Consider the following 24506-nt stretch of genomic DNA (forward strand, 5'->3'; position numbering starts at 1 on the left):
CCGGCCAGTGCGCGCGCGCGCGCGGGGCAGCGCGCCGCCCGGCCGCGTGGGCGCCAGGCAGCGGCGTGGCAGGCCAGCGACCAGGCTGGGCCGGCCATGGGCCGGTGGAGGGCGTCGTAAAATTATACTCAGACCGGCAAGCGATAGAGCTATCGGGGCGCTCCCACCCAAACAGAAAAAGCACACAGAATCGGCAGCGGGTTCCATCCGCAGAATTTTTTCACCCCAGAACCGCGCCGCGCAGCACAGCGCGCCGTCCCAGACTCGCAACGCGCACACAGCCTCGGCTGTATCTCCCGAGCAATCAGCGGTAGGACTAGCCGCGCTGACGGCGCTGACGACGACAGCGCTCCGAGGCCGCAGGACCGAACAGTCGAGCACGCAGCGTCGACAATTGGCACAGACATGGCTGCCATCACAGAGACTACGCTGACGCGGGAGCGGATCCTCCGGCTGTTCCCCGACGTGGCCGCGCCGGCCGCGGCCGCGCCCGCGTCCACCGACACCAAGCTCTTTGACGGGTACGACGAGGAGCAGGTCAAGCTCATGGACGAGGTGTGCATCGTGCTCGACTGGAACGACGTGCCGTGCGGCAGCGCGTCCAAGAAGACGTGTAAGTGCTCGGGAGGGTTGTGCTGACCCCAGGCCACCTGATGGCCAACATCAACAACGGCCTCCTCCACCGGGCGTTCTCGGTGTTTCTCTTTGACGAGGCCGGGCGGCTACTGCTGCAGCAGCGCGCGGACGAGAAGATCACGTTCCCGGGCATGTGGACCAACACCTGCTGCTCGCACCCGCTGTCGATCCCGTCCGAAATTGGCCGCGACCTGCCGTCGTCGGTGCTGGGCGTCAAGCACGCTGCCCAGCGCAAGCTCGACCAGGAGCTCGGCATCCCCAAGGACGACGTGCCGATCGACAAGTTCCACTTCCTGACCCGCATCCATTACAAGGCCCCGTCCGACGGCCTCTGGGGCGAGCACGAGATCGACTACATCCTCTTCATCAAGACCAAGGCCTCGGTCACCCCGAACCCGAACGAGGTCAAGGACCACAAGTACGTCACCGCGGCCGAGCTCAGGACCATGTTCGCCGACGACGGTACGTGACTGCGCGCGCCAAGCTGACCCCAGCCCTCACCTTCACACCCTGGTTCAAGCTGATATGCGAGACCTACCTGTTTGACTGGTGGGCTGACATTGACAACATCCGCTCCTTCCAGGAGGACTCCATCCGCCGCCTCTTGTGAGCGCCCGAGCCTGGCCCGTGTTTTTGTAACGGACGTCTGCGGACCCAAAATCCAAAAAAATCCGAGTGCGCTTGATAGAGCGGGCTGCTCAGCGGCCGGCACGCGCAATGAAAACCCAAAAAAAAGCACGGATTGTCCGTGCCTGTTTTAATAAACTGTTCCGCAGATTGCCGCCCGCGAGCGCTGCCGTGTCTGCCGCTCGCTGTGTTTGTCTGCGCTCTCGGGCCGTGTATTTAATGTACGATTGGTGTTTCTGAAAGGCGCAGCTGTTGGCCGACCGAGGCCGGCGCTGCTGCGGGCCGTATGTGCTGGCCTGGCTGGCCTGCCGATCTGGCGGGCTGGCTTGGCCGGCTGTGGCCTGCTCTAGACGTGTGCCGGTGACTTTGAAGTTGACTGCGCTGTAGATTCAAGCAGCCGGCTCTAAAACCGCGGCAGCTTGCCTGTCTGCGTCCGCCGCGAGCCATTAGCACGTGCCCTAGCTCTGATCTGCCGCTCGCCTGTCTGCTCGCTCCGCCGGCGGTGCTCCGCTATTGGCATCGCCGTTGTGGTCGCCCCCTCAGTAACTTGTATAACCTCCGTGTTACCCACATGACCTACCGCATAACCCATAGTAACCTTGCCCTGAACTCACCACACCGCCAGATCATGGCTTCGGACGATAGCGACGAAACGTTCAAGCAGACGTTCGACAAGGCGCTCGCACAGTATGCCAAGGTGTTTACCGGGTCGCCGCATAGCGCGCTGATCGTTGTGCCTGGCCGAAAGACGCGCGAAACCAGCCCGTTGACGACAAATTCGGAGGAGTTCCAGGTCCTGCTCAAAGCCGCGATCCGCGCTTTCGACAGCGCCCGGACCAAGTGCGGCCAGCTCGGCCTCTTCTCGGCCAACGAGACCGTCGACGATGTGTCGACGAGCAGCCTGAGGTAGGTGGCCGCAGGGATACGCTGACGGCAGGTATTTGGGCATCGACTACTTCCTGGCGACGCTCTGGGAACGGCTCATCGCGGACGTTTCAGAGCGCAAAGAGATCGTGGTGCACATCAAGGTACGGCGCAGACGAGCGCGCGACTGACCGCAGTCGATCTATCTGAATTTCCTAGGCATGTGCGACAACTACGGGCTGCTGGCGGCGGCCGACAGCAAGATCCTGCGGGAAATCGCCGACGCGGACCTGGCAACACCCAAGCTGCACGAGCTGCGCGAGGCCGCGCGGCGCGCCAAGGAGCCGGCCGCGCAGCGCAGCGACAAGATCGCCCAATTTAAGGAGGAGAAGGCCACGGTGGCGGCGCTCACGGCGCTGGCGGCGCGGCAGTCGGACGTGGCCGACGACGCCGACCCCGACGAGACCGACGACGTGGCGCGCGACCTGTACGTGCGGCAGCTGCGGTACTTTGGCACGCGCGCGCTGGTCGCCGTCGAGGGTCTCGACATGGAACTGGCCATGCTGGCTCGGTTCCCGTCGCCGCCGCCGGCACAGGCGCGGTCCGAGCCGTCGGACACGTCCGACCGGCTCGACCGGCTGCCGAACTTCAGCGCCAACAACACCGGGCCGCTGCTGTCGCGCGACGGCAAGGTCCAGCGGGCGTTCACGATCGTCGGCTCGCGCAACGAGGTCCGCCAGAAGGTGTTTGGGCCGGGCTACGTGCTGCCCACGATGACCATCGACGAGTACTTGGACGAGGAGCGGCGGCGCGGCAACATCATCGAGGGCGGCGGCGAGGCGTCGTACGACGACGGCGAGGACAAGCGCGCGCGCATCGAGGAGGACGCCGAGGCCAACGAGGCCGAGACGTACCGGCTGCGGCAGTGGGACGAGTTCACCGAAGCGAACCCGAAGGGCTCGGGCAACACCATCAACCGGGGCTAGATGGACCGATAGATCAATTGGGATGCGACTGTCGGAAGGCGGCCACCTCGCTGCGGTCGCCCCACCAGGGCTCGACCAGCGGCGTGTGCGGGACGCCGAGCTCAGGCCAGGCCTCGAGCGCGCGCTGGACCTGCTCGTAGAGCACCGCGTAGCCCTTGCCGTTGAAGTGCAGGCCGTCGAGGTAGAACGCGGCGAGAGCGGTGTCGAGCGGCGACCCGGCAGCCGTGTCGAGGGCGTCGGCGCCGGCGGAGAGCGTGGCCCGGGCCGCGGCCACGATCGGCCGGTAGAGGTCGACGAGCTGGACGCGTTCGCCGGCGACCGGCAGGCCCAGCAGTGCGTCTGCGTACGTCTCCAGGTCGCGGTCGCCGGCCTGGCCGGGCCGCGTGCTGCAGTCGATCAGCTGCTGGCGGCTGATTGGGCCGGGCGAGACCAGGACGAGCTTAGCCAGCGGAAAGACCTGGAGCAGCGCCTCGACGTAGACGACCATGTTAGCCTTGTATCGATCCAGAGGCACATGGTGCGGCGTATCGGCCAGACACGCGTCGTTGGTGCCAATCCAGACGACGACGAGGGCGACGTCGGCGGCGACGGGCGTCAGTTCGTGGACGATCCGGCGAAACTGGTCGACCAGCCACTCGGTGTTGTAGCTGCGGTCAGCGCGGCCGCACGGCTGCCTACCCGGAGACGCCTGGAGTCAGCGCAAGCACGAAAGTACGTACCGCGATTGAGCACGTCGGCGCGGCGGGCGAACGCGTTCGAGAGAGCGCTGGTGAACGAGAACTCGAGCGCGGGATTGCTGGACCGCTCGAACTGGGAGTCGCCGAAGAGCACGATCTTCTTGTAGGGCAGGGCCGGAACAGGGCCCTGGAGCAGGCCCTTCACGGACGGGATCGAGGCCATGGCGTGGAGATGCTGCGAACGGGCGCGGCTGTGCGGCTATGTGCGGTTATGGCTGCTGTGGCGGTGCGGCTCGGCGGCGTGCGGCTCGTGCGGCTCACCAGCGGCTACCGGCGTGCGGCTCGCCGCCGGCGGTTATATGCACGGCGGTTGCATGGAGCGGCTTGGCGACTACATGGCGGCGGGCGGCTATATGGCGGCTACATGACGGCGGGCGGCTATATGGCGGGTATGCGGCGGCTGTACACAACCGTAACAGCCGGCCGCCGTGGAAGCCGCGGCAGCGGCCTGCCGCCTCTTCCGCTCCGGCCGGCAGCACAGCTCCAGTCCGCCGACGTGACTCGCGTGCGACTCCGCACCGGCTCCGCCGGCTCGCCGCATGCACGCCGGCGTACGGGCCCCAGCGACTAGGCCGCTTGCTGCAGACCTGCAGGCGTCCACGCTCGAGGCCCCGACCGTTCCAGCGAGCGTTCTAACCAAATAATGTAGACATATATTACAGCATATGCAGGGACGGAATCAAAACAGTGGCTAGCAGTTGCAGCCGGCCTCGTTGACGGGCTTCTCGGCCGAGTCAATGTTGACGTCAATCACTGGGGTCAGCGCGCACTCTCCGCATACGTACTCTGGGTCTGGTTCGACTCGCCCGCATTCGCCTTCATGCCCGGCAGCGTCTGTGCGATGCGGCGGAACAGTGTCTTGACGTTGTGGCCGGCCTTGGCGGAGGTCTCGATGAACATGATCTTGAGCTCCTTCGCGCGGCGCTCGCCCTCCTCGGACGTGACCTGGCGCTTGTCGTTCAGGTCGGTCTTGTTGCCGACGAGCACGATGATGACATCGTTGCCGCGCTCGGCGCGCACGTCGTCGATCCACTTGGACGTGTTGGTGAACGACTGGGCGTCTGCGGTCAGCGGCGTCGGGCGCGCACTCACTCGTCACGTCGTAGACGACCACGGCCACGGTCGAGTCACGGATGTACGACGGAATCAGGCTGCGGAAGCGCTCCTGGCCGGCCGTGTCCCAGAGCTGGCGTCAGCGCGCCCGGGCGGGCACTCACCTGCAGGCGCACGGTGCGGTCCTCGAGGTACATGGTCTGACGTCAGCGCCGCGCCGGCCGCCACTCACCTTGGACAGGAAGTCAATGCCGATCGTGGCCTGCCGTCAGCGCCGCGCACCGGGCCCACCTACCGCGTACTGCGAGTCGAACGAGTCGTACATGAACCGCGTTATCAGCGACGTCTTGCCGACTGCCGTCAGCGCGCCCCCGTCGCCCACGTACCGCTCTGCTCGCCCAGAAAGACCAGCCTGGGGTCAGCCCTGCGCGCGCCCGCCACGTACTTGTACTTCTTCATCGGGTTCGAGAACGAAGCCGGCGCCGCCATTTTGTCTGCGCTCGCTCTCGGTCTAAATGTCTGTCGTCTCGGGCCGGACTGTCGTCAGCGCGTGCTCGGCGACCGGCGCCGCTGCCGCGGCCCACTCACTCAATTCTCCGTCCTCCGGGCGCTGCGGATGCGATCGTGTGTCTGTTTTCCGTCAGAACCGGGCCGGCCCGCACCCTACCGTTGCCGGACCACACGCGCTGGAATGCTTGTGAGGCGATCTGTCTGTCGCTGGCCGCCCTGCTGTGAAGGCGCACGATGGATATCTGCCCTGGGATGCTGTCTGTGTAGCCTGACCGCTGGAGGTGTCGGAATTCGTTTGGGATGCTGTGTTTCGCAAGGCGACGAGATCAAAACTGGTGGCGGTGCGGCGCACCGCCACAGTCCGCCATCGCACCGCCGCGCACGAGCCGCAGTCGCCACCCCAGCCACGCCGCCGCACGTCCGCCAGCCACGTAGCTGCTGCCCCGCCCGCCAGCAGACCGGGCCCACCGCGTCGGGCCGCGTCCGCCGCGGACCAGCACGGCGGCGGCCTCGCGTGACTGTCGTCTGACCCCGCCGCCCTGTGACTGTTCGCATGATGTGGCGATGCGTGGCGCTAGGGCCGCCGCCACCGGCCCGACCGCCGTGGCGCAGACCGCCCACAGCCAGACCAGCCGGCCTGGACAGCACTGGACAGGGCGGCGACGGTGGCCGTGCGGACGGAGGCTGCATCGGCTGGGCCGGCCGGTACGCCGTTGCACGCGTGTGCGCGTCGCCGCAGGCGCGGCGCCGGCGCGTGGACGTCGCCGGCGCGCGCCGCCGCCGCTCGCTGCCCAGCCGGTCGCCCAGCCCGCGGCCGGCCACCGCCCAGCCGTCCGGCCGGCTCCGGCCGCGGCTGCGGCCGCGCGGCCGCGTCGAAGGTTGTGGAGCGTGCCTGACCGCGGCGCAAGCCGCGCGCGGCGGCGCGCGTACGTCCGCAACCGTCGCGCGGTGTCGCATCTATGCACAAACTCACCGCCAACACCGCGCTCCAAAGAATATTCCCGTAGCAATCGAGCACGCCAGCTTATCACGCACGATCCGGTTACCAATCCACCCCGCAGCGTACGGTTTCGTCTGCATTCACACATCGGCTCGTTCGGAGGCATCGTTTGGGCATCCCCTGATTGGTTTCGCGCTGGATTGCTTCGTGGGCGCGTCTTACCGGCAGATTTTGATACATAGACGCAGACAGGATGACGAAGAAGGATATTGAGACTGAGAAGCCCGAGGCTGCGGCCGGCAGCACCGAGGCTGGCTCGCCGAACGCGGGCGAGAGTGCGGACAAGGCCAAGGGCAAGGCCAAGGATGACAAGCCCACGGAGGAGGAGCTGTCGGAGGAGGATCAGCAGCTCAAGGGCGAGCTCGAGATGCTGGTTGAGCGGCTGAAGGAGGACAACACAGAGCTGTACGCGGCCGCGCTGACGGCGCTCAAGAACTTCATCCGGACGTCGACGTCGTCGATGACGGCAGTGCCGAAGCCGCTCAAGTTCCTGCGGCCGCACTACACGGACCTGACGGCGCTGTACGACACGTGGACGGACGCGGAGCTCAAGCGGGCGCTGGCGGACGTGCTGTCGGTGCTGGGCATGACGTACGCGGACACGGAGAAGCGCGAGTCGCTGCACTACCGGCTGCTGGCGGTGTCGGACGAGATCGGCAACTGGGGCCACGAGTACGTGCGCCACCTGGCGCTCGAGATCGGCGAGGAGTACCAGGTGCGCGCGCCCAAGGAGGAGTCGACAGAGGACCTGATGGCGCTGGCCCTGCAGATCGTGCCGTTTTTCCTGAAGCACAACGCCGAGGCGGACGCGGTCGACCTGCTGCTGGAGATCGAGGCGATCGAGAAGCTGCCGCCGTTTGTGGACGCGGACACGTACGCGCGCGTGTGCCTGTACATGGTGTCGTGCGTGAACCTGCTGCCGCCGCCGGACGACAAGGAGTTCCTGCGCACGGCGTACAGCATCTACCTGAGCCAGGGCAAGCTCACGCAGGCGATGGCGCTCGCCGTCCGGCTGGACGACCACGAGTCGGTGCAGGCCGTGTTTGACGCGACCGACGACAAGCTGATCCACAAGCAGCTGGCGTTCATCCTGGCGCGGCAACAGATCTGGATCGAGGTCGAGGACGACGAGATCCAGGAGTGCCTGTCCAACACGCGCCTGTCGGAGAACTTCCTGCTGCTGGGCAAGGAGCTCAACATCCTGGACCCGAAGGTCCCCGAGGACATCTACAAGAGCCACCTGGAGCACTCGCGCGGCATCGACTCGGGCCTGATCGACTCGGCCAAGCAGAACCTGGCCTCGTCGTTCGTCAACGCATTCATCAACGCCGGTTTCGGCAAGGACAAGCTGCTCATGCCCGAGGACGAGTCCAACTCATTCATCTACAAGAACAAGGACTCGGGCATGATGTCGGCGACCGCGGGCATCGCGACCATCCTGCAGTGGGACGTCGAGAACGGCCTGCAGCAGTTCGACAAGTACCTGTACTCGTCCGAGGAGCACGTCAAGGCCGGCGCGCTGCTGGGCATCGGCATGATCAACACGTCTGTGCACAACGACTCGGACCCGGCGCTCGCGCTGCTGTGCGAGTACATGGACGACCCGTCGGTGCCGCTGCGCTTGTCGGCGATCATGGGCCTCGGCCTGGCGTACGCGGGCTCGAAGCGCAACGACCTGTACGACATGCTCTACCTGATCCTGGTGGACTCGTCGCTGAGCATGCAGCTCGTGTCGATGGCCGCGCTCTCGCTCGGCCTGATCTTCGTCGGGACCTGCCACGGCGAGATCACCGAGACCATCCTGCAGACCATGATGGAGCGCGACGACGCCCAGCTGTCGGACAAGTGGGGCCGGTTCATGGCGCTGGGCCTGGGCCTGCTCTACATGGGCAAGCAGGACGACGCGGACGCCACGATCGAGACGCTCAAGGCGATCGAGCACCCGATCGGCCGCAACACGTCGGTGCTGGTCGACATCTGCTCGTTCGCGGGCACGGGCAACGTGCTCAAGATCCAGAACCTGCTCCACCTGTGCAGCGAGAAGCCGGACCAGGGCGACGACGACGACTCGAGCGCGCAGAAGACGGACGACCTGTACCAGGGCTACGCCGTGCTGGGCGTGGCCATGATCGCCATGGGCGAGGACATTGGCCAGGAAATGGTGCTGCGCCAGTTCGGCCACCTGATGCACTACGGCGAGGGCGCGATCCGGCGCGCGGTGCCGCTGGCCATGGGCCTGATCTCGGCGTCGAACCCGCAGATCAAGGTGTTTGACACGCTCTCGCGGTACTCGCACGACAACGACATCGAGGTCGCCATCAACGCCATCTTCGCCATGGGCCTCGTCGGTGCGGGCACCAACAACGCGCGTCTGGCGCAGCTGCTGCGCCAGCTGGCGTCGTACTACAGCAAGGACCCGAACTCGCTGTTCATGGTGCGCATCGCGCAGGGCCTGCTGCACCTCGGCAAGGGCACGATGTCGCTCAGCCCGTTCCACACCGAGCGCCAGATCATGTCCAACGTGGCCATGGCCGGCCTGCTCACGGTCCTGGTCTCGCTCATCGACGCGTCGTCGTTCGTGCTCGACTCGTCGCACTACCTGCTGCACTTCCTCACGCCGGCGCTGCACCCGCGGTTCCTGATCACGCTCGACCCGGACCTCAAGCCGATCCACGTCAACGTCCGCGTCGGCCAGGCCGTCGACGTCGTCGGCCAGGCCGGCCGGCCAAAGACCATCACCGGCTGGGTCACCCACTCGACCCCGGTCCTGCTCGGCCACGGCGAGCGCGCCGAGCTCGAGGACGACGAGTACGTGGCCATCGCCAGCACGCTCGAGGGCATCGTCATCCTCAAGAAGAACGAGACCGCGGAGGAGTAGCAGCTACGCAATACATATAGGAAATTGTATAGTTTATCATCTACCTGCCCCATGCATGCCGCTACACCGGCGAAATAATGCTGGCCGCCAAGTACACTGCACAGGCGGCGATCACCAGCACGTACGTGCCGGCCGAGAAGAAGAGGCTGTGCCAGTTGAACTGCAGCAGCAGCCACCGGCGCCCGACGATGGCCATGTGCTCGACGTAGCAGAAGTACGCGTACAGGAAGCACCCGAGCGCCGACAGCAGGAACAGCAGCCCGAACGCGAGCGACGCCCGGTTCTGCAGCGCCGGCTGCGTCTCGACCCCGGCCGGGCCGAAGATCGGCGTGCCGGGCGGCAGGTAGAAGTTCAGGATGAACGCCGTCGCCGTCGACACAAACGCCGCCGCCAGCCGCAGCCACGCCAGGTAGTTGCGCTCGTTGGCGCCAAAGTCGCGCCCGTCGCACGCGCCCAGGTCGCAGATCATCGAGTGGTAGAACGGCGCGGCGAAGTGCAGCTGCCACGGCGACGACTCGAAGTGGATCAGCTTGCCCTCCTGGCGGGCGTCGTCGATCCGCAGGAACGCGCCGTAGAACCCGTTGCCGGGGAGCTCGCCGTACGTGCGCCATTCGTCGTCGGACGACGACCCGGTCGTTGTGGGCACGGCCGCATACGACTTGGCGTTGCTGCCGGCCAGCAGGGCGTCTTTCTCGGCCATGGTTCCGGGGTGTGCGCGGAGGGTCGAGCGAGACGAAGCTGGGTCGAGCGAGACGGAGCTGGGACGTCGGGTCGACAGTCTGGCCGGGAGGGTGTCTGGGGCGGTTGGGGCGCGGGCGTCGAGGCCTGGCGATGTGGGCCCTCGTCGTGATCTGACGCCACTGGCCGTTGCCGCTTGGCCGCTGGCGCGCTGTGCTGGCCGCGGTCGCTCACGCTGGGCCGGCGCCGCCGGCTCCGATGGCTGCTCGTCTGTCGCTGCCCCGCCTGCGCGCTCGGCTCAGGCTCCGCTGCGCTCCGCTGTGCTGCCGCGCCGTCGCGGGGGTCGCGGCTGGCGACGGCGGCGTGTGGGGCAGCGCGCGGCGCGACGCCTGCGCCCGATCCGCCGCGCGGCGCGGCACTTGTGCGCCGGGGCGCCGCGCGCGATGGCGCCATCGCGGCCACGAGCACGTGATGCATGCGCAGCTACCCGGCGCGGATCAGCCGACGAGCCGCACCGCGTGCGGCGCGGCGCCCGCCGCCCGCGCGCACAGCCGTCGCGCGGCGCGCCACCTGTGCCGCGGCACCGCCGCCCGCCGCGCCCCACTTATGCCCCAAGCGCGTCGCCCCGGCACAGGGCAATCATCTAACAAGCAGCACCGCTCCCTCCAGATCAAGCACGGCCCATGGACGACACAGAGGCGCACCAGCGCGCGCTCAGTGCGGACGCCGCCGCCGACAGCGACTCGGAGCTCAACCACGACGATGTCGACACCTGCCGGGTCTGCCGCGGCGCCGCCACGGACGACGAGCCGCTGTACCATCCTTGCCGGTGCAGCGGCAGCATCAAATACGTCCACCAGGACTGGTAAGTCGCGCGGCGCGCACGCTGACGCAGTCTCATCGAATGGCTGCAGCACTCGCAGCGCAAGCAGGCCTGCGAGGTCTGCAAGACGCCGTACCAGTTCACCAAAGGTGGGTGCGCGCGCGGCGGCGCTGACTCCAGTGTACTCGCCGGACATGCCGTCGACGATCCCGGCGCTGCTGTTTCTGGGCCGCGTGATCTCGCACATCGAGGCCTCGATCCTGCTCTACCTGCGGCTGGTGCTGGTGTCTGTGGTCTGGCTGGGCTGGCTGCCGCTGAGCACGCGGTACGCCGTGCGGTTCTATCTCTGGCTGTCGGACGAGATGTTTGAGCCCGTGTCGAACGGGACCGAGACCAGCGCGGCGGAGCCGGCGGCAGAGTCGACGCGGTTCTACGCGACGCTGACGTCGAATGCGTTTGTGAAGTACGTGGGCCGACGGCGGCGCTGACGACAGCAACATCCTGGTCGACCTGTTTGAGGGCCAGATCATTGCGGGCGTGGTGGTGCTGATCTTCGTGATCATCTTCCTGATCCGCGAGTGGGTGATCCAGAACGCGGCGCTGCGGGAGGAGGAGATGATCCCGATGCCAGACGATCCGGTGGAGGCGCAGGACGACGACAGCAACTGGGAGGACGTGGACGGCGAGGCCGAGAACGGCGAGGAGGCCGAGGCCGTGGACGCGGACGAGGACGGCGACGAGGACGAGGACGGGCGGGCGGCGGCCGGGCCGGTGGAGGCCGGTGCGGCCGCCGAGGACGCCGAGGACGCCGACGGCGACGCCGAGTCAGACTCGGACGCCTCGGACGCCTCGGACGCCTCGGACGCCTCGGACGCGCCCGCCGCCGACGCCGGCCCGCCGCCGCCCGACGCCTTCGTCGTCCCCCTCGACGTGCGCGCCCGCCTCGCCGAGATCAACGCCCGCGACGACCGCGACGACGACCGCCACGACGGCTTCTGGGGCCTCGCCGCCGACTGGTTCCGCGACAACGTCTTCCGCGAGGACGAGCCCGCGCCCGCGCACGTCCCCGAGGCCCCCGTCGCCCGGTTCGGCGACGACTTTGGCGACGACCTCGACGACGACGACGGCGACGACCTCGACGGCGTCCTGGAGATCATCGGCATCCGCGGGCCCCTCCAGACGCTCTTCCAGAGCGGCTTCTTCGCCATGGTCCTCGTCTCGGGCACGCTCGCGGTCGCGCTCTGGACGCCGTACGTGCTCGGCAAGATCGTGCTGCTGGTGCTGTCGCACCCGGTCACGTTCTTCGGCGTCGTGCCGCTCAAGGTGGTCAGCATCTGTGCCAACCAGCTCGTCGACATCGTCATCTACACGATGTCGTCGTCGACGGTGCTCGTGCTGCACCTGCTCGACCTGCGCGACGGCGCCCTGGACCGGCTGTACTCGGTCCTGCCGTTCCTGCGCGCGCGCTACGAGCGCACGCTGTCGGAGGAGTCGTGGAACCGGATCGTGCTGCGGTACCACACGGTCGAGGCGTTCCTGACCGTGCCGGACGACGGCTCGTCGTCGCTGCGCAGGCCGATCTGGGCCAAGCTCGTCCACGGCGGCGTCACGCCCGACAAGATCGCCACGGTCGACCGCGTCGCGGCCGTCGGCGCCGGCTACCTGCTCTTCGTCGCCATCGGCGCCGGCTACCTGGCGCGGGCCCGGCGCGCGGGCCGGCCCGGGCGCGCGTACGAGCGCGCGTTCGTGGACGCGCTCAGCCAGGCCGGCGCCATCCTCAAGGTCTTTGTGATCATCGGCGTCGAGCTCATCGTGTTCCCGCTCTTCTGCGGGGTGCACCTCGACCTGGCGCTGCTGCCGGTGTTTGAGCACGCCACGGTCGACGGCCGGCTGCGGTTCCTGGCGTCGGACCCGCTGCGGTCGGTCTTCATCCACTGGTTCATCGGCACGTGCTACATGTTCCACTTTGCGCTCTTCGTGTCGATGTGCCGCGAGATCGTGCGGCCCGGCGTGCTGTTCTTCATCCGCGACCCGAACGACCCCAGCTTCCACCCGATCCGCGAGATCCTGGACCGGCCGATCCTGACGCAGCTGCGCAAGATCGCGGTCTCGGCCGTGATCTACCTGACGCTGATCTGCCTCGGCCTCGGCGGCGTCGTCTACGCGCTGCGGTACAAGCTGCCGGGGCACGTGCTGCCGCTGAACATGGCCGGCAGCGACATCCTGCTCGAGGCCCCGCTGATGCTGATGCTCTTCCAGGTGCTGATGCCGGTCTCGCTGGGCGTCCTCGCGCGCGCCATCGACCTGACGTACTGGTGGACGCTCTTCTTCCGGCACGCGGCCAAGGCGCTCCGGCTCTCGGGGTTCCTGCTCAACGAGCACGCGCCCGAGGAGGAGGGCGTCATCCACTCGCGGCCGTGGCACTACCGCTTCCGGCACCCCGGCGACCCGATCCACCTCGTGGGCTCGGCCGACGAGCTCGCCGGCCAGCCCGACGGGCTCTACCTGGTCCCGGACGGCGGCGGGTTCATGCGCGCGCCCGAGTCGGACAGCGTGTACATCAACCGCGGGCGCAACTACTTTGTGCCCGTCACGCGCGACAACCGCCGGCTCGACGGCAAGGACGACCGCGCCGAGGACCTCAACTACGTCGTCGTGGTCTACACGCCGCCCATGTTCCGCGAGCGCATCGTGCTGCTGCTGGTCCTGATCTGGGTCTTCGCGGCCGCCATGGGCCTGTGCGCGACCGTGCTGCCGCTGCTGGCCGGCCGGCTGTTCTTCCGGCTCGTGCTGCCGGCCGGCCGGACGATGCACGACGCGTTCTGCCTGAACGCGGGCGTGGGCCTCTTCACGTCGGCGTACCCGGTCGCGCGGCGGCTGCTGCAGCGCCGGCGCGAGCTGCGCGGCGGCCTGGCCGAGCTGGGCCGCACCGCGACGCAGCCGCTGGCGCTGGCCGGCGCGGTGCTGCGGCTCGGCCTGCGCGGCCTGCGCCTCGCCAAGGCCGCGTACGTGCTGGCCGTGCTCGTCGGGCTGATCCCGCTGCTGGCCGCGCTCGTCGTCGAGGCCTACGTCGTCCTGCCGGCGCGGTTCCTGTTCTTCACGGCCGAGCCGACGGTGCACCTCGCCCAGTCGTGGTCCGTCGGGTTCATGGTCTGCCGGCTGGCGCTGGCGCTGCTCCGGTCCGGCGAGACGCGGCTGGCGCTGGCGTACCGGCAGATGTTTGCGCCGGGCGTGCTCAACCCGAACGCGTGGATCGCCACGCGCCGGTTCCTGCTGCCGGTCGCGCTGCCGATGGCGGCCGCGCTGGCGGCGCCGCCGCTGGCGTGCTTCGGGCTCGCGCGCGCGCTCGACCGCAACCCGTACGACCCCGGCATGGTGCTCTTCTACCGCCTGTCGTACCCGGCCGCCGTCGTCGTGGCCGCGGCCGCCGGCACCGTCTACGGGCTCGTGCGGCTGTACGGCAAGTGGAAGACCAAGCTCCGCGACGAGGTCTACATGATCGGCGAGCAGCTCCACAACCTCAACTGAGGCTTTTTGTACAAATTTTGTCGCCGTGGGCGAACCCTAGCATCGCAGCTCGGCTGCGCGGTGTACTTCGCAATAGAGCGCAGCCGCTTGGCTCACAAAGAGGGGATGTATTGTTCAGGCCGGCCCGTGCGGCTTCTAGCGACAGCGTCTACCCACAAACAATCATAACATGAGGCGCGTGGCGCGCATGATAACAAATGACAAAACTCCTAAACCAAGATGTACGCCGGATGGGTAATGAAACAGAACGGCTGGGCGCGGCGGCTAAAGATAACGGCCGCGGCAAGGACGGGTCACTCGCTCTTGCGTAAATTGAAAACTTTTCGTTGCCGCTTGCCCTTGGCGTTCTTGAAGCTGCGCCGGGAGCGCACGACGATGGACGAGACGTCGTCGTCGTCGCGCGAGACCGTGTCGTCGTCCTGGCGCTCGATCATGGACCGGTAGATGGCGTCGGGGATGGGCGGCGTGCCCAGCGAGAGCGTGCGCTGCGACGCCGCCAGCACGTTGATCTTGAGCATGTTGATCGGGTTCAGGATCGGCTGGTCCGGCGAGATCTCGGCGAGCGTGACCGGCTTGGGCTTGGCCGCGAGCGCCTTGTCGGCGCCGGGCGACGCCAGCGGCGTGTACGGCGCCGAGTCGGTCGAGCTGGCCGACGTCCACCGCTGCGAGAGCTTGTGGATGATGCCGGGGAGCTCCTCGCGGAAGAGCAGCCGGAGCTGCTCCTCGATCTGGACCTGGATGAGCTTGGCGATGGGCGGGATCGAGTCGAACGTCGACGAGATCTTGATGGACTCGAGCGGGTCGTTGCGGAACACGAGCGTGGCGCCCTTGGCCCGGCTGAAGACGAGGATGATGATGCCCGACAGCCGGATCTCGCTCAGCGTGAGCGTGAGCGGGATCTTGAGCGACGACGCGGCCGAGAGGAACCGCGGCGAAGCAAACGCCGGCGCCGTCTGGGAGTAGATTGTGAGGGGGTTGGCCTGGCGTCAGTCCGGCCCCGCGCTGCCACACATACCTCGACCACGGTCTGCAGCGATATCGAGGCGTCGCCGCTGTAGTTGAGCTTGAAGATGCCGCGGAAGCGGTCGCCGGCCAAATCGCCAATTTCCAGAATCTCGAGCTCGGGCGCCTGTGCGTCAGCGCCTGTGCGCGGCGGACGGCGCGGCGGCCGCGGCGGCAGGCCGTGGCCCGCCGCCGCCGGCCGGACTCACCTTGGTGCCCATGTTCAGGTCCTTGACGTGAATGGTGTCGACGATGATGGGCGGCACGTTGCCCTTATTCAGGGCCTCCGTCAGCAGCACCTTCGCCTTGGAGTAGAAGCCATCCTCTGTCGAGAACGGCCAGTTGAACTGGAACGACATGATGGGCGCGATCGGCGGGCCGTGGGGGGCGCTTGGTAGGTCGCGCGAGCGGGTGGCGGCGCAGAGGGTTCGGCAGGCCGCGGGGCGCGAGGGCGGCTGCGTCGCACAGCAGCAGACGGGCGTACGCTGGGTCCGGACTCAGTCCGCAGGTCCGCAGAGCGCAATCTGTATCAAACAATCCGCAGTCACACCAGCCACAGGGCGTGCGACCAGCGCATATAACTCGGCTGCCCAAATAATGCTTGACGGTTTCTAGATGATCACCAGACCCGGCCAGTCTTCATCTCTGGTCGGCTGTCTTGACACAGCACGGGATAACTATACTGGTCGCGTGAGCCTGAGGGATGCCGACGCCTCTATTTTTGTGGAAGTTTTTCTGGATATATGCTATGGTACACTGTTTTTGTATGGCGGAATTTTTTTTGGTTTTGTATGGAAAATCTGGAGTAGCGCGGTACGGCACAGCGGAAGCCGGCAAGGCTGGGTAACAGCGTGCCGGAAAGGTGTGGCTTGGGCGCGGTCAGAGAGCCAAGTACGGCCGGGTGACTGCGTACATCTGGGCACGCATTGGCTGGCCCGTGACTTACCCGGCCGCCGCCCGCCCGCTCGCTCCCGTACGCGCGAATGGACCGCCGCTGATTGGCCCGCCGCCCGGCGTGACGCGCTGGCACATGAGCCCGCCTGTCATCTACTCCCCTAACCACGCCGAGCCGGGCCGCTCGCTCACCGCCAATAAAGGCTTGCAGACACAAACCACGTAAAAAATTATCCACGCACTTTGCATTCGATAAACGATCACCATGGTGAGTACCCCGACACGACGGCGGCCCGGCGGACGGCGGCAATGTGGCGACGGCGAGCGGGACGTGCCCCGCGCGCATGTGCGGCGCTGGCAGATGGATGCGGTGACGCACGACAGCTGGACGACAGCGCGCAGATGAGCTGGCGGCCGCGCCACGCGGAAGGCGGCCACCAACGTGCGGCCGACGGCTGCTGCTCGACCCTGACGCTGCCCCCCAGTGCTGCGGGCGTGTTGGCGACGCTGCCGGCGCTCGCACGGCCGCGCCGAGCCGCGAATCGTGGCCGGGCTGGCCACCGCGTGACTGCGTGCGGCGCAGTGGCGCTCCGTGGTCTCCGCAGCGTCGCTGGCAGCCCGAATGGCTCGCGGCTGCCGTGGCCTGTGCCGGCCACCGTGTCTGCGTCGCGGCTGTCCTGCGCAGCTGCCTGCCCGATAGCGTTTCTCGGGACCCGCCTGTGCCCGGACCATCCTCGGCTGTCGCTCCGCCAGCCGTCTTCCGCCGGGCTCGGCCGCCCTTCCTCCCTCGACCATCGCTGACTCTCAGGCCAACAAGGTTCTCTCCCTCCAGAAGTTCTACCAGGCGAACACCCAGGCGTCCCTCTACTGGAGACACCCCCGGAGCAAGTTCTACATGATCCCCTACTGGATCGGCTTCACCGGCCTCATGGGCTACACTTCGTACTACTTTGGCCGCATGGTCATCGGCAAGAAGGACAAGCCGTAAAGCAGGCGCATGTGCCGCAGCTCGTGCAGTTGTAATAGTAATATATCATTCTGTGCAATGTAAGGCCGCACGCGGCATGCTAGTTGGTGTCCTTGGCCGGCAGGGGCACGACCGGATATCCAAAAAAGAGCTGGCCAAACGGCAGGCGCAGCGGCGCCGGAACCACGGTCTTGACGGCGCCGGACGTGTTGCCGCGGCCGGTGTAGGACGTCGAGGCCAGGACGTCGTTGAGGTGCATGCCGCTCGACGCCGCCGAGCTTGTCGCCGACGCCGACCGCGACTTGAGCGGCTTGCCCGACAGCCGCTGGCCCTGCGAGACCGGCGCCGCGCCGACGCCGGCGGCTGGCGCCACCGCCAGGTCGTCCCAGCCGATCACGCTGGCCATGGTCTGGCCGTGCGGCAGCGGCGTGATCGCGTCCGACGTCTTGACCGGCTGCGGCACCGACTGGCGCGCCAGGTACTCGTCGTAGCCCACCGGCGGCGCAAAGTCGACCTCCAGATCGGTCTCGACCACAGAGATGCCGGACCGGCCCGCCGGCTTGGTCTCGAGCACGCGGATGCGGTACACGTGCGAGTTGTACGAGATCTCAAAGATGTCGTCGACCGTGAGCGTGCTGAAGTTGCGCAGCGCGTTCTCGAGCACGGCCTTGGGGTCCGAGATGTCGAGAAAGTCCGGCGACTGCGGCTCGATCTTGACAAACGAGCCCGACGGCAGCGACGTCGACGCGATCACGACGAGCGAGCCCGGATCGAGCGCCAGCCGCTCCATCATCTGGCGTCAGCGCGGTCTGGCTGCAAACGTACCCACTGGGGCAGGTACACCCGGCCCTCCTCGGCGATGAACTCGAGCACGCCGGCGTGCGTGGTCAGCTCGACCTCCTCGTTCTTGAGCTCGAACAGCATCGGGTACGTGATGTTGAGCCGGGCTGGGGTCAGCTGGATCGCGCGCGCACGTACTGAGCTTGTTGAGCGCGCTCGGCGGCAGGATGATCTTGCCGCCGTAGTTGACCGTTTCGCGGCGCTCGGCACCCGGCATCATCACCACCGGGTAGCAGCGGAAGTACTCGCGGAACGTCCGACTCGGGGCCGCGCCGAAGCCAGCACGACGGCCGCCGAGCGCGGCCCGCCAAGAGTCCATGCCGAAGCCGCTGTTGTCGTCGTCGTCGTAGTATCCACCAAACTGCGGTCAGCGCGCGCCGCGCGGCCGACTTACCATATTGGGGCCGGGCACTGGTGCTGCACGGGAGGGGGCTGTGCTGGGACACGCGATCGGACGGCAGACGGACAGAACGGACGGGCGGTGATCCCGGGCGGCGTCGAAGACCGCGGACGGACGCGGGCGGGCGTCGCGGCGCGCACGAGTGGCGCGCGGGAGGAGGGTTGTGGCACAAAAAGCGCGATAGTGATGCGTTTACAGCCGCAACATGCGCACTGCCACCCAGCAATGTGTCACAGTGCGCCCGCGGTCGCAGACTTGCGCCACATCCGTCAGCGCGCGCTGGTGCCAGCTGGCCGCTTGCGGCTTGCGGCCTGCGGCGGTGCGGTCCAACACGATCGATTCCTTAACCCGCTTCTGTCCCGATAAATTATAATAATAGCATCCATCGCTATCTCTCTCCCTCTCCGAATATCGATTGACCTCGTGCAGCGTGGTCACGTCCAGAGTCTCTATCCAACGGGTAAGTGCGGGCGCGGCGGCGGTGATGGCAGCGGCATGGCATGCCAGGGGTCAGGGATGCCGAGAGTGGATTCGCCGGGGACGGGGCTGACGACGCAGATCAGGTAGGCACGGCGGCGGCGGCGGCTGACGGCAGCAGTAGTATAGCCAATTAGCAGAATGGTAAGGCGCGGGCGCGGCGGTGCTGACGACAGTCTCGCTCCGGGTATGGCGGCGCCCGCCGGCGGCACTGACAGGCAGAGTTGCGGTTTCGAACGAGTGCCAGGAGGCGTTCCACGCGCTCAAGCTCGGCAAGTCGGTCAAGTTCATCATCTTCCAGCTGAACGACACCAAGACGGAGATCGTGGTGTCGAGCAAGTCGTCGGACGCGTCGTACGACTCGTTCCTGGCGGAGCTGCCCGAGAACGACTGCCGCTACGCGGTGTACGACTTTGAGTACGAGCTCTCGGGCGGCGAGGGCAAGCGGTACGTGGCCGCCGGGGCGCGCTGACGGTAGCTCGAAGATCTGCTTCTATGCGTGGTCGCCCGACAACGCGCCGGTCCGCGTAAGTGCGTGCGCGGGCGCGCTGACAGCAGTCCAAGATGGTCTACGCGTCGTCCAAGGACGCGCTGCGCCGGTCGCTGAACGGCATCGCGGTCGAGATCCAGGGCACCGACTTCTCCGAGGTGGCCTACGAGTCGGTCCTGGACAAGGCGCTGCGCCGCTAGGCCCGCCGTCACGTGATGCGCGATTTCCACGTGACGTAGTCGTCACGTGCGCCCTAACCCGCGCGCCGTCACACGCGCGTGTGCGGCGCGCCCCAATAAATATTACCCTGTTCCCTGTTGTTTTGTTTCCCGTTCCCATCACGCAAATTTTCAGACGCGACTCGTAGCAACAATGTCGGGCGGCAAGGGCAAGTCTCATGGCGGCAAGGCCGGCGGCAAGGCCGGCAGCGGCGAGGGCCGCAGCCAGATCTCGCACTCGGCGCGCGCCGGACTGCAGGTGGGTGGACGCGCGCGTGCGCGCTGACGCAGTTTCCGTGCGGACGTGTCAAGCGATTCCTCAAGAGCAACACGCAGAACAAGATGCGCGTCGGCGCCAAGGGTACGTGACCGGCCGGGCCCGCTGACCACAGCCGCTGTCTACGTGACGGCCGTGCTCGAGTACCTGACGGCCGAGGTCCTGGAGCTGGCGGGCAACGCGGCGAAGGACCTGAAGGTGAAGCGCATCACGCCGCGCCACCTGCAGCTGGCCATCCGCGGCGACGAGGAGCTCGACTCGCTCATCAAGGCGACCATCGCGTTCGGCGGTGTGCTGCCGCACATCAACAAGGTGAGTGCTGCGCGAGGCGGGCGGCGGCCGGGCCGACGCGGCGCGCGGGTCGCCGCGACCCGCCACCCGCGCCCCATGCGGGCCGCCCCGACCCGCCGCCCAATCCGGCCCCCACGGGTCGCCCGCACCCGCCCGCCTCGGGCCGCCGCCCCGACCCGCCCCCGGCCCCTGCTGACCCCCAGGCCCTCCTCAAGGTCGAGAAGAAGCCCGGCCGCAAGTAGCCGCGCCCCGCGGCGCGCCGCGCAGTGTATTGTGACGTGTAAAATTAGTTGTTTCCGGCGACTGCCGTCGTCTTTCTGTACATCACTGAGTAGTAAGTATTTATTAATATATATCGTTAGATGTCTTCGTCACCCCGCGTGTCCCGATCGGCGGCGCAGGCGTGCGCTGGCATGTGAGCTGGCGCCGATCCGCCACAGCCCTCGCCCTGGCCGGCCGCGCGGCGGCGTCCTGCGGCGCGCCCGGCCGGCGCCCGTCCGCCCTAGCCGGTCAGGTTCGTTATCGGCTAGTCTCGTGCAGCCGCGGTTACATCATCTGCTCGGCGTCCGGTGGCCAAACTCCCAACTTTGGTCCCAACGATCGTTGTCATGGCCACGATCGCGAGTCCAACCGGTCGCAGCAGGATCGCGCGGATGCAACAAGCACAGCAGAGAGCAGGTGACGTGGGCGCGCAGGCGGCGGGCGGCGCCGGCTGCGGAGCCGGGCGCGGAGCCGGGCGTGCGGCGCACGGGGGCCGGGCCGCGCCCGGCCAGCCGTCATCGACCCCAGACGATCGGCGCGCGCGCGCCGCGCGCGCCGTGGCACGTTCAGGCCGGTCTCGTGGCCACCGCGGCCGCACGGCCGCAGCCGCAGCCGCAGGCGTGACCGCCGCCGGCGGGCGGCGCGTGCCCGGCCCGCCCGCGCGCCGAACAGCCCGCATCCCCGGCCCCACGAGCCCAGGGCCGCTCGCCGGCCGGAGCCACGCGGGCCCGTCTTTGTCCACCGGGCGCGCGCGCGCATTGGTAAAGGGACCGCACCGCGCCCGGGCCCTTTATAACGCCCCCGGCCCGGCTGTCCTGTCCGTTTCTCTCCCCACCCAGCGAACGTTCTATATCTTTACCGAGCCTTTTCGCCAGCTGCGCGGTTCGGTTCGCTCTATATTTATCTCTATATCCTTAGCCCTCGCTCGCGGCGGCCACGATATATCCTTTACGCGCGCTCTGACGTTTATGCAGAGCTTGGCCGCACGCCGCTTCCTGACCAGTTTCTGTCTCACGCTCGTGCTCGTTGCCGGACTTCTCCCGGCCTGTTCTGCGTCCACGGTCTCGTGGCGCCCTCTGACCAATACCCCCAGCTCGTCCGGAATGGCGGGCTCCTCCTCGTTTGAGACGTGGCTCGAGCAGCAGTCGGCGTTCTCGTTCCAGTCGATCCTGGACAACATCGGCCCCGACGGCAAGAACGTGGCCGGCCAGGGCGTGCTCCCGGGCACGGTCGTGGCCAGCCCGTCGCGCCAGCACCCGAACTACTTCTACCAGGTACGTGGCGCCGCGGCGGCGCTGACGGCAGTGGATCCGCGACGGCGCGATCACGATCCGCGCGCTCGTGGACGAGTACGCGGCGACGGGCGACGAGCGCCTGCGCCAGGTGCTCGACGACTACCTGGCGACGTCGCGCACGGTCCAGCACGCGTCCAACCCGTCGGGCGACTTCTGGAGCGGCGGCCTCGGCGAGCCCAAGTTCGAGGTCGACGGCACGGCCTTCGAGGGCCACTGGGGCCGGCCCCAGCGCGACGGCCCGCCGCTGCGCGCGCTCACCATGATGGCGTACATGCGCGCGCTCGTGCAGGTCCAGGGCGGCGAGCTCGCCGACTACGCCGCCGTCTACGACATGATCAAGCCCGACCTCGAGTACACGTCGCACACGTGGGCGTCGCCCGGCTTCGACCTCTGGGAGGAGGTCGACGGCCTGCACTTCTTCACGGCCATGGTCCAGTACAAGGCGCTGCGCGCCGGCCAGGCGCTCGCGGCCGAGCTCGGCGACGACGGCGCCGTGCCGTGGTACCGCAAGCAGGCCGACGAGCTCGCCCGGTTCATGTACTCGTTCTGGGACGAGCGCCACGGCCACCTGGTCGAGACGCTCGCGCACCCGCGGTCCGGCCTGGACGCGGCGCTGCTGCTGGGCGCGATCCACGGCGGCGACGGCCAGCTGTTCCCGCCGCACAGCGACCCGGTGATCGCGTCGCTGCACGCGCTCGTCGCCGACATGCGCGCCCGCCACGTGATCAACGCCGACCGCCAGGCGGCCACCGCCGGCGTCGGCGTCGGCCGCTACCCGGAGGACGTCTACGACGGCGACGGCACCCGCGGCGGCAACCCGTGGTTCCTGTGCACGTCGACGGTCGCCCACACGCTGTACCTGCTGGCCGAGCACCTGGCCACGTCGTCGCGGCCGCTGGTCATCACCAACACCACCGCGGCCTTCTACCAGCCGTTCTGGGCCGCCGCCGGCGCCGGCGACCTGCTCGAGCGCGAGGTCATCAACGCGCCCGACTCGGTCGCCAAGCTGCGCCGGTCCGTCGCCGTCTTCCCGTCCACGGCCGAGTACGACGCCATCCTCAGCCAGGTCTTTGCCTACGCCGACTCGTTCATGGCCGTCATCCGCGACCACGCCGACGCCGAGGGCCACCTCAGCGAGCAGTTCGACACCGCGACCGGCTACGAGCGCGGCGCCGAGAAGCTCACGTGGTCGTACGAGTCGTTCTGGAACGCGTGCCGCGCCCGCGACGCCGCCTCGACCGCCATCGCCCTGCGCAAGAACCACCGGCTGGCCGAGATGAGCAAGCTGTAGCCGGGACCGACGCCATTTCTTATATCTTACGCAGACTCTGTGGCAACCGACCACGGTCGAATCTACCTGGATCTCTTTATCTAGCGCCGCGCGACGCGTTTTGGACATTCCTGCCCCGGAGCAGCCCTGCGACGACCTGCCCCGGCAGGTCCTTTTGGTTACGGTCTCGTTTGGATTCTTTGGTTTTTGTATTGATAATGACAGCCGCCAGTCGGCCGCTCGACTAGAGGTCCGACACGACCTTGCTCTTGAACTTGCGCCCGCTGCGGTCGGTGGGCCGGTACAGGAGCTGCGTGCCGTAGATGTAGAACTCGAACGCGTAGGCCGTGTCGAGCGTTTCAGGGGGCGCCGTGCTGTGCGGGCGCGTGACCCCCACCTTGAACACCGTGTAGGCCTTGGGCACGATCTGCAGCCGCGGCTGGCCGTCGACGGCGATCGTGAACGCCGACCGCGACTCCTTGACGACGATGCCGCGCAGCCCGACCCGCGAGACGCACCGACACCGCACGATGCGCACGTACGCGCCGTGCAGGTCTGCCGACGTCAGCCGCGACGCCAGGTTCTGCAGCTGCCCGGCCGTGCTCGGCCGCCGCGCGGTGTTGGCCGCCGTCAGCGACAGGAGCTCGTGCACGTACGCCTGCCAGAGCCGGTGCAGCGGGAGAAACGCGGCCATGTCGGCGGGCGTGGCCGGCAGCTGGTGCAGCCGGAGCAGCTTTTTCTGCTTGGCCGACAGCGGCTTGGGCCGGACGATGACGACCCTGCTGTTTGTTACCGTGGGGGCGGCGGGCGTGCGCAGCACGAGGGGGACCGTGGTCGTGGGGGGCGCCGTGCGCGCGGCCGCGGCCCCTGCGGTTGTATGCACGGCGGCGGGCTCGGCGGCGGCTGTATGCACGGCGGCTGGCTCCGCGGCGGCTGTATGCACGACGGCTGGCGCGCCGGCGGCTGTATGCACGTCTCCCTGCACTCCTGCGGCTGTATGGCCGTCGCGCAGCCGCCGCCGCAGCCGCTGGTGCCGCCGCCGCTTCTTGGTGGGCGCATCGACGGCCATGGCGTCCGGATCAGCGGCCGCCGCCGTTGCCGGCCGGCCGCGCTCGCCGCCTGTCGCCGCACTGCCCGCGGCCGCCCCGCCCGCCTTGGCCGCCCGCTTGGCGGCCCGTCGCCGCTGCCGCTCCAGATCGTAGGCCACCGCCCGCTGCTGCCGCCGCTGCTCCCGGCCGTCCGGCGGCCGCTCCGCAGCCGCCGGCACGCCTGTGTCCAGCAGCGTCTTCACCACCCGCCGGTCCCGCGGGTGCACGATCTGCAGCAGTCGTAGGTACTTTGCCTCGCGGCGCGACGTCGCGCCCGCCGCCGCGTCCGTGTTCTGCTCCGTCGGGCCCAGCGCCAGCGGCTTGTGCTCCACGCGGTCCGCGTACAGCGCCAGCGCGTCCGTCGACGGCGCCGCCGACGCGATCAGCGACACCATCACGTCCTTGCTGGACAGGCC

General features: G+C 68.0%; 14 protein-coding genes across 14 annotated transcripts; 8 read left to right on the forward strand and 6 right to left on the reverse strand.

The window, feature by feature from the left end:
• Positions 1–136: 136 nt before the first annotated feature.
• Positions 137–1505, forward strand: V1510DRAFT_411425 (NUDIX hydrolase domain-like protein). The gene is made up of 4 exons (XM_066932893.1): positions 137–310; positions 348–613; positions 646–1098; positions 1131–1505. Exons 2-4 carry the CDS (start codon positions 406–408, stop codon positions 1244–1246), a joined length of 777 nt encoding a protein of 258 aa, XP_066790931.1. The 5' UTR covers positions 137–310; positions 348–405; the 3' UTR covers positions 1247–1505.
• Positions 1506–1891: 386 nt separating this feature from the next.
• V1510DRAFT_401247 (TAP42-like protein) lies at positions 1892–3113 on the forward strand (the record flags this gene model as incomplete). The annotated part of the gene is made up of 3 exons (XM_066932018.1): positions 1892–2169; positions 2201–2291; positions 2325–3113. The coding sequence occupies 3 exons, from the start codon at positions 1892–1894 to the stop codon at positions 3111–3113; spliced, it is 1158 nt and encodes a 385-aa protein (XP_066790932.1).
• On the reverse strand, positions 3069–4135 carry V1510DRAFT_411431 (SGNH hydrolase-type esterase domain-containing protein). Its single transcript, XM_066932894.1, has 3 exons — positions 3833–4135; positions 3792–3801; positions 3069–3760 (listed from the first exon to the last, which is right to left on the reverse strand). The coding sequence occupies exons 1-3, from the start codon at positions 4011–4013 to the stop codon at positions 3127–3129; spliced, it is 825 nt and encodes a 274-aa protein (XP_066790933.1). The 5' UTR covers positions 4014–4135; the 3' UTR covers positions 3069–3126.
• A 346-nt stretch (positions 4136–4481) lies between these two features.
• V1510DRAFT_440196 (ras family-domain-containing protein) lies at positions 4482–5392 on the reverse strand (the record flags this gene model as incomplete). The annotated part of the gene is made up of 8 exons (XM_066935608.1): positions 4482–4603; positions 4636–4911; positions 4943–5036; positions 5068–5103; positions 5136–5165; positions 5199–5257; positions 5290–5315; positions 5349–5392. 8 exons carry the CDS (start codon positions 5390–5392, stop codon positions 4542–4544), a joined length of 627 nt encoding a protein of 208 aa, XP_066790934.1. The 3' UTR covers positions 4482–4541.
• Positions 5393–6388: 996 nt separating this feature from the next.
• Positions 6389–9334, forward strand: V1510DRAFT_411436 (armadillo-type protein). Its single transcript, XM_066932895.1, has one exon. The coding sequence runs from the start codon at positions 6607–6609 to the stop codon at positions 9289–9291; it is 2685 nt and encodes an 894-aa protein (XP_066790935.1). The 5' UTR covers positions 6389–6606; the 3' UTR covers positions 9292–9334.
• On the reverse strand, positions 9229–10292 carry V1510DRAFT_411437 (uncharacterized protein). Its single transcript, XM_066932896.1, has one exon. It carries the CDS (start codon positions 9989–9991, stop codon positions 9353–9355), a length of 639 nt encoding a protein of 212 aa, XP_066790936.1. The 5' UTR covers positions 9992–10292; the 3' UTR covers positions 9229–9352.
• A 325-nt stretch (positions 10293–10617) lies between these two features.
• Positions 10618–14614, forward strand: V1510DRAFT_389825 (uncharacterized protein). Its single transcript, XM_066931739.1, has 4 exons — positions 10618–10834; positions 10865–10941; positions 10973–11255; positions 11287–14614. Exons 1-4 carry the CDS (start codon positions 10653–10655, stop codon positions 14318–14320), a joined length of 3576 nt encoding a protein of 1191 aa, XP_066790937.1. The 5' UTR covers positions 10618–10652; the 3' UTR covers positions 14321–14614.
• Positions 14332–15755, reverse strand: V1510DRAFT_411442 (uncharacterized protein). The gene is made up of 3 exons (XM_066932897.1): positions 15532–15755; positions 15336–15449; positions 14332–15300 (listed from the first exon to the last, which is right to left on the reverse strand). The coding sequence occupies exons 1-3, from the start codon at positions 15679–15681 to the stop codon at positions 14614–14616; spliced, it is 951 nt and encodes a 316-aa protein (XP_066790938.1). The 5' UTR covers positions 15682–15755; the 3' UTR covers positions 14332–14613.
• A 651-nt stretch (positions 15756–16406) lies between these two features.
• Positions 16407–17267, forward strand: V1510DRAFT_411444 (uncharacterized protein). The gene is made up of 2 exons (XM_066932898.1): positions 16407–16484; positions 17025–17267. The coding sequence occupies exons 1-2, from the start codon at positions 16482–16484 to the stop codon at positions 17202–17204; spliced, it is 183 nt and encodes a 60-aa protein (XP_066790939.1). The 5' UTR covers positions 16407–16481; the 3' UTR covers positions 17205–17267.
• On the reverse strand, positions 17231–18526 carry V1510DRAFT_373583 (ubiquitin fusion degradation protein UFD1-domain-containing protein). The gene is made up of 4 exons (XM_066931516.1): positions 18418–18526; positions 18162–18384; positions 18009–18130; positions 17231–17976 (listed from the first exon to the last, which is right to left on the reverse strand). The coding sequence occupies exons 1-4, from the start codon at positions 18418–18420 to the stop codon at positions 17284–17286; spliced, it is 1041 nt and encodes a 346-aa protein (XP_066790940.1). The 5' UTR covers positions 18421–18526; the 3' UTR covers positions 17231–17283.
• A 210-nt stretch (positions 18527–18736) lies between these two features.
• V1510DRAFT_411450 (uncharacterized protein) lies at positions 18737–19720 on the forward strand. Its single transcript, XM_066932899.1, has 6 exons — positions 18737–18883; positions 19019–19044; positions 19077–19087; positions 19123–19347; positions 19379–19427; positions 19459–19720. Exons 2-6 carry the CDS (start codon positions 19042–19044, stop codon positions 19588–19590), a joined length of 420 nt encoding a protein of 139 aa, XP_066790941.1. The 5' UTR covers positions 18737–18883; positions 19019–19041; the 3' UTR covers positions 19591–19720.
• V1510DRAFT_411456 (histone H2A) lies at positions 19721–20622 on the forward strand. Its single transcript, XM_066932900.1, has 4 exons — positions 19721–19867; positions 19900–19969; positions 20001–20197; positions 20380–20622. The coding sequence occupies exons 1-4, from the start codon at positions 19763–19765 to the stop codon at positions 20416–20418; spliced, it is 411 nt and encodes a 136-aa protein (XP_066790942.1). The 5' UTR covers positions 19721–19762; the 3' UTR covers positions 20419–20622.
• A 918-nt stretch (positions 20623–21540) lies between these two features.
• Positions 21541–23023, forward strand: V1510DRAFT_360395 (Six-hairpin glycosidase-like protein; the record flags this gene model as incomplete). The annotated part of the gene is made up of 2 exons (XM_066931014.1): positions 21541–21711; positions 21743–23023. 2 exons carry the CDS (start codon positions 21541–21543, stop codon positions 23021–23023), a joined length of 1452 nt encoding a protein of 483 aa, XP_066790943.1.
• Positions 23024–23246: 223 nt separating this feature from the next.
• Positions 23247–24485, reverse strand: V1510DRAFT_360671 (ribonuclease P protein subunit; the record flags this gene model as incomplete). The annotated part of the gene is made up of 2 exons (XM_066931033.1): positions 23247–23759; positions 24297–24485. 2 exons carry the CDS (start codon positions 24483–24485, stop codon positions 23247–23249), a joined length of 702 nt encoding a protein of 233 aa, XP_066790944.1.
• Positions 24486–24506: the final 21 nt, after the last annotated feature.

This window comes from Dipodascopsis tothii, assembly GCF_038497935.1.
Source record: "Dipodascopsis tothii strain CBS 759.85 unplaced genomic scaffold V1510scaffold_4, whole genome shotgun sequence".
In the NCBI taxonomy this organism is placed as follows: domain Eukaryota; kingdom Fungi; phylum Ascomycota; class Lipomycetes; order Lipomycetales; family Lipomycetaceae; genus Neoaidaea; species Neoaidaea tothii.